This window comes from Quercus suber, unplaced genomic scaffold (assembly GCF_002906115.3).
Source record: "Quercus suber isolate HL8 unplaced genomic scaffold, Cork oak 2.0 scaffold_585, whole genome shotgun sequence".
Lineage (NCBI taxonomy): Eukaryota > Viridiplantae > Streptophyta > Magnoliopsida > Fagales > Fagaceae > Quercus > Quercus suber.
Genome location: NW_027070030.1, coordinates 52,614 through 59,111, shown reverse-complemented (window position 1 = coordinate 59,111; position 6,498 = coordinate 52,614). Strand labels below are relative to the sequence as shown.

Below are 6,498 nucleotides of genomic sequence, written 5' to 3'. Positions count from 1 at the left end.
TATTGGAATCTATAATGTCAAAAGGAAATTAATGTTAATGTGGCAATAGTTATTAGCTTGCAACAGAAAACCATGATATGTTAACGATGAATATTAGCATTGGAACGAAAATCCTTTGTAAAAGGAAAACTAAAGGAGCATGCATATATACTATCCTTTGTATATTTTTGTATGGCTGATAGTGTCTCAAAAATTGTTATATAGTCTCCGCTGCAATCTTTGGCTATAATATCCTTTGAATCTCTGATCCTCACGGGTCATCCAGGTGGCCACCGTAACGTTCTTCTATAGAGTTCATACAAAATAAAGGAGCATTCATGTTTATCATGGTCCCTCTCATGTCTCACCACATGTATAAACTCAAAACCACAAGCCTTGAAATTGATTTTGTGCTGTCAAAAAAAACTGACGTTGTTTTCTAGAATTGTTCACACGATTTTCTTACAATTACATAAGATGATAAATCGTTATTTGAATAATGTTATTTTAACAAGGGTACACCATGGATTTTACTTGGTAGTTTATTTTTTTATTTACAGTTGATCTTTAGCAATTCTATATTTTCAGTGTCTGAAAATTTTTAATTGTTCAATAATGCGGGAGTTTTTTTTTTTTTGTTTTTTTTTGTTTTGTTTTGTTTTGTTTTTAATTTGGAAACCATGATAAAGCTATTGAAATGAATCAAACTACAAATGACCAAAACTACCCTTTTAATTAATAGATGACGGCACTGCTCAATTAGAAATTTTTCATTGACATGAGTTTTTGTTTCTGTTTTTGGTTTTACAAGAAAAGATATACTAACATGTAAAGTTCCATAACAATTACAGATTTTGGCACCAGTAATCTAAAGTTTGATCTCCAAACATGGTTGAGTGCGGCCATCACAAGTATTGCCACATGCAATGATGAACTTGTTGGCACTAACATGAGTATTATCTTGAAAGAAAGCATAGTAATGAGCTTAGAGAAAGTAACCACATTGGTTAGCAATCAGTTGGCTTCTGTGCAACAATTACTTAATGAGACAGTCGATGATGGTTTTCAATCCTGGTTTACTTCACTTGACTGGAAACCCATGCAAGCAAGTGAGATTTCGGTCAACATTACAGTGGCTTCTAATGGATCTGGTGATTACAAGACAATCATGGATGCAGTAAAAGTTGCGCCATCTCAAAGCTCAGAACGTTTTGTGATTTATATCAAGAAAGGTATCTACAGGGAATACGTGTCTATTCCAAGTGACAAATGGAATATGATGATGGTTGGGGATGGTATCGACCAAACTATCATCTCAGGAAATCGAAGCAACACCACTGGTTGGAAAACATATGGATCAGCCACATTCGGTAATTAAAAAATATCAATATGTTTATATTATATTCTCTTAATGCATGATTAATCCTAAATCAAAAAATATATATAGAACAATTAACTCCTTGTTTTGAAATGATAAATATATTTTTTGTATCACGTCTCATATGTATTTTGTACATCAAATCGATTTCTATACAAGGTAAAACTAATTTGGCCAAGCACCATTAATGCTAAAAACTAAGCTTATGCAAGGACTATGATAAGATACTAAAGATTTATACAATATTACAAAACATTGTTTATTCTAAGATTTTCATATTGTATATTCTCTTGTGCAGGTGTTGATGGTAAAAACTTCATAGCAGTGAACATGACATTTGAGAACACTGCAGGGCCAGAAGAAGGCCAAGCTGTGGCACTTCGATCAGACTCTGACTATTCAATCTTCTATCGTTGTGGTATAAGGGGTTACCAAGATTCATTATATGCACACAAAAACCGCCAATTCTACAGAGAATGCCAAATAAAGGGCACCGTCGATTTCATCTTTGGTGATGCAACTGCAGTCTTTCAAAAGTGTGACATTCTTCCAAGACAAGCTTCGCCAGGACAATCCAACACTATCACAGCTCAAGGCCGAGAACAAGTAAATGCCGCAAGCGGCTTTTCTTTCCATATGTGCACTATATCCGGGGATTCAGATTTAATTTCCTCAAACAACCCAACTCCTACATACCTTGGTCGACCTTGGATGACATATTCAAGAACTGTATTTTTGCAATCGTACATGAGCAACATCATAAGGCCAGAAGGGTGGCTAAGGTGGAATCCGGCCTTTGAATCCACTTTGTTTTATGGAGAGTACAACAATACCGGGCCAGGTGCAAACACAGACAAGCGGGTCAAGTGGCCAGGCGTTCATATTTTAGATTCAACTCAAGCTCAAAATTACACAGTCGATCAGTTTCTCCTTGGCAACACATGGTTGCCTTCCACTGGTATCCCGTTCGATGGAGGATTAGTAGGCTAAACAAATGTGTTACCAAAAACTAGGATAATAATAAATAAAACATGTTTAGAACTCTAATATGCAATCCAAATGATAGTGCTAGTATTCGTAGCTTTAATGCCTTTGTTCATATATATATATATATCATAATGTGTTTGGAGTTTTAATGCTTTCTGGTTGCTTTTGGTTTGGCAATGTAGCAATGACAACCATATGGGGGTAACAATTTAACTGCGAGTATACATTCACTTAAAAGACTACTCAAATCAAATTCTAATTAACTCAATTAGTGAATTTTTTTTTTTTTTTTTGTTAAATAAAAGATTTTGGATTAAATCCTAGATATTAATGATTAAAAACAGTCATTATTGAGCAAACACATTTCAAATCCTATAATATCTATTAAAAACTAATAATGTGAATCAAATACTCGTGGAATTACCCTTACTATCCCCAGAAACCTCCTTTCTAATTCAGCAACAAAATAAGTAAGTAAATAAAATAAAGAGAAAGAAAACAAGACAAAAATTTTACCTTTCATCATATTTTATTGAACAGAATGTGACCGATAATATCAAATATTTTATTTTGCATGGCCACGTGCACATGATGATTTAGCTAAGACCTGATAGGCGTTTTGAAACAAGCAAAAATGTCTCACAATAGTAAGACACTTCTTTATTTTCTCGTAGGAGAGGGGATGCATTAGTTGTTATTTCATCTCTACAGTCACCAGTTGAAGTGAGGCAACTATCAGCTGCAACAACTACAGTAAAGTAGTCACCACCTTTCCATGCATCCTTTGCATATTCTATATCGCCAACAAGAGATTCATAGAATTGGTGGCAGAATTCATACTGCGGTTTTAACTTGGGGTCCGAGGTTTTGTTGACGAGTGAGCCAATGAAGGCAAAGGTTTTATTAGCAGCAACATCTGCTAAGTGGATTGAAATATTGGTAAGGCCAACAAGGTCGATTGTGATTGTTCGAGGATCGGATTTTAGGGCTTTCAAGCAAAAGGGAGGATCTCTATGGGGAGAGCAAATATCATGAAGCACACCTTCATCAGCCTTCACACTTAGCCGTGCACTTGTTGGACAAATCAATAGGATTGCTAGCATAAGAGAGAGCAACAAGTAGGCACAAATGGATGGGGCCATTTCTTTCATACTTTACTATCACCAATTTTTGGGTTTGATATATAGGGTTTTGAGGGAAGCTTATGTAGGAGTTGTTATTCTTTCAAAATGGGAAAATTATGACAAGAAATCTGAGGATATGCTTATTAAGGAAGTGTATTTAGCTTGATTAGGTCTGTTAGGAAGAGAAACCATTTATTTTAGGCACATAATTAGCGTCAATTGGTGCAAAAAAAAATGTCAATTGCATTGTACCATAAACGGAGGGGTAATTCTTTTTCCTTTCTTTAAAAAAAAAAAATGAATAAAAAACAATATTATTGATTGTGGTATGGAAAATGTCTTGCAAAATTCTACCCCTTTTTTTTATAAGCCAAGGAAATAAAAGTGTATTTAAAACTAAACAACCAATGAAAAGGCAAAATATAAGCTGCAAATTCGAATTATGGATATAGGAGTTTTAGGTTCCTACATAAAATCATTAAATTTTTATATTCAAAATTAGTTTTGAACTTCTTTTTTTGAGAGAAAATTTCAACTTATGATGTTTACTCTTAATGATAGCTCTTTATCATCAAATTAAGACACCAATAAGTTTTTAGTGTAGGTAAGATTGAACTTCAAATCTTTTATTCAAATTTTAAACATTAGTTATGGCTGTATCAACAGAATAGATATCAAGGACAATCCAAAAAAAATGAGCCGCTAAAGATGCCACCACTACATGGGCATAAGATTTTTGGAAGGTGCCAATTCATTTGACCTGCCAATAAAAGAAGAAAATTTTAATTAAAACAATCAAAGAGATTTAGCCAGAAGTATATCATGAAATTTTCTATTAAAAATCTGAGAATTTTTTTTTTTTTTTTTTGTTTGATGAAGAGAATTGCTTCTTTTGTGGGTAGAGAAAATCGTGTGAATTAGCAATTGTTAGCTATGCTAACGTTCACGTGATCATTTTCTATCTCTTTCAAATTCATATCCCATGATTTTCTCTACAACTAAACAGGAATTAAGTGATTTTCTCTTCCTATATAAGATACATAAATAACCCTTTGAATACCCAAAACCATGTATCATAAACCTTAAGAAGTCTACAATTCTTATCCATAATCGGTGTATTTCATCTGGTTGTAATTAATCTGTGCAATTCCTTTTAAAAGAAGTCTACAATTCTTATCCACATTAATTACAAATCGGGGCAATTTTTATCCATAAAGAGAAAATGATTGTAATTAATGAATAATTCTTTGAAATGCACCTCCTTTGGAAAAGAAAATAACAATTGTAGACCTCTTTTCCATCCATGTGAGCATCCATAGTGCATTTTTCATCGGTCTAAAAAAAGTCAAATAAAAATGATTATAGTTAATGGGGTCTTTTTGGTTTTCACTATTAATAACACATTTGCACAAATATTTAAAAAATTAAATTAGAAAATTGGCGCAAAATTGGACTTTAATTTGAAATTCTAATTAAATTTTCTCTAAGTTTTACTTATTAATTCTATACTACCTTGTAACTTCATTTTTTTTTTATGGGACTAGCTTGTAATTTCATGCATATGCATAAATACACTTAAAGATATACAATAAGATGCATAATATAATTTATATATATATATATATATACACATATATAATTTAAGGACAAAACTTAAGTACAGTACCTTAGGTGTTGTTCCTTAAGTTCCTCTCTTAAAATTCAGCCATGTGGCTACTTAACTTAAAAATACATTTCCATCCCATGAGAAAAAATCCATAGGGCAGAATCTTAAAAGGAGAATTTAAGGAACAACACTTAAGTACTGTACCTAAGTCTTGCTTATAATTTAAATACTATTAATAGTCATTTTTTTTTTAACTCTTTAAAAAAATTGTAAGGATATTATTAGGTATAAAATGTAAATTGTCCATTTAAAAAAAAAATTTATTATGAAGCAATTTTTTATTTTTTATTTATTTTTACAATTCATTTATTCTAGACTATTTGGTTTTTGTACTTAATAACTTACTTGGATGAATATTTATGATGTGGTCTCATATTTGATTCTAAAATTAAAAATAAAACTCTTTAAGAACAAATAAAGACACATAATGCAAAATTAAAACTCTAATTTGAAATTCTAATTTAAATTTCTTTCAGTTTCATCTATTATTATATATATAGACTATATATAAGAAGATTTTTCTCTTTCAACTGGATTTTTATGTTATACAAAAATACCCTTATTAATTAAGGGTAACTTCATTTATAAATAGGGTCATATAATAAATTTCATTTTGAATTTAAAAATAGAACTCTTAAAATTTAGGATTTTCCCCCCCATCACATTCAAAAGAGAAATTACATAGCTTGAAAATACCCAAATTAATGAAATACGGTCATAAATATCAAATATCAAATTTCATTTTGAATAGTCAAAGGCCTTGTAGCTTAATTGATACATTCTCATGTATAAAGTGCTTAGGAGTCTAGGGAGAAAGAGTTTGAGCTGTTGAGTTAGCAGCATGTTGTAATTATCTCTAAAAAAAAAAATCATTTTGAATTTAAAAGAAAAACTCCTAAAATTTAGGATTTTTTCCATAGCTAGTGCTTATCTCTAAAGTTTATCCTTATTATTTGTTTGAAAGAAAATATTTATTATAAAATATGCAAATTATTTACCTTTACTAAAATAAAAATAAAAGAGCCTAATGCGCGTGTTCAAAGATTAGTACATATATAAGGCATTAATTAACAATTTAGTGCCTAAAATAAACAGTTTCTCTTCCAAACAAATTTTGTCAAGTCAATACCACTCTCAAGATTTCTTGTCATATTTAGCCCATTTTTTAAAGCATAACAAACTACTGCTACACATGTTCGTTTGATTAAGCGTTTTGGGAGTCTAAAATTACGTTTTTAAAATTTAAAATTCTGTTTTGCAACAACCCCTCATACTTTTTTTTACAAACACTCATTTTAAACAAAAAACACCATTTTGCAACCGCTAATACAAATGCCCCTTACATTCCATTAAAAAAAAACAAA

The 6,498-nt window shown here is 31.1% G+C and overlaps 2 protein-coding genes across 2 annotated transcripts; one reads left to right on the top strand and one right to left on the bottom strand.

Annotated features, from left to right (window-relative positions):
• Nucleotides 1-1,078: 1,078 nt before the first annotated feature.
• LOC112036494 (pectinesterase/pectinesterase inhibitor PPE8B) lies at nucleotides 1,079-2,347 on the top strand. Its single transcript, XM_024069335.1, has 2 exons — nucleotides 1,079-1,349; nucleotides 1,656-2,347. The coding sequence occupies exons 1-2, from the start codon at nucleotides 1,079-1,081 to the stop codon at nucleotides 2,345-2,347; spliced, it is 963 nt and encodes a 320-aa protein (XP_023925103.1).
• Nucleotides 2,348-2,940: 593 nt separating this feature from the next.
• On the bottom strand, nucleotides 2,941-3,486 carry LOC112036493 (pectinesterase inhibitor). The gene has a single exon (XM_024069334.1). It carries the CDS (start codon nucleotides 3,484-3,486, stop codon nucleotides 2,941-2,943), a length of 546 nt encoding a protein of 181 aa, XP_023925102.1.
• Nucleotides 3,487-6,498: the final 3,012 nt, after the last annotated feature.

Excerpts from the sequence above, each read along its gene's own strand:
- LOC112036494 (XM_024069335.1), top strand. The coding sequence starts at position 1,079 with ATGCAAGCAAGTGAGATTTCGGTCAACATTACAGTGGCTTCTAATGGA. Across the intron at positions 1,350-1,655 it reads ATATGGATCAGCCACATTCG|GTGTTGATGGTAAAAACTTC; the intron begins GTAATTAAAAAA and ends TCTCTTGTGCAG.
- LOC112036493 (XM_024069334.1), bottom strand. The coding sequence starts at position 3,486 with ATGGCCCCATCCATTTGTGCCTACTTGTTGCTCTCTCTTATGCTAGCA.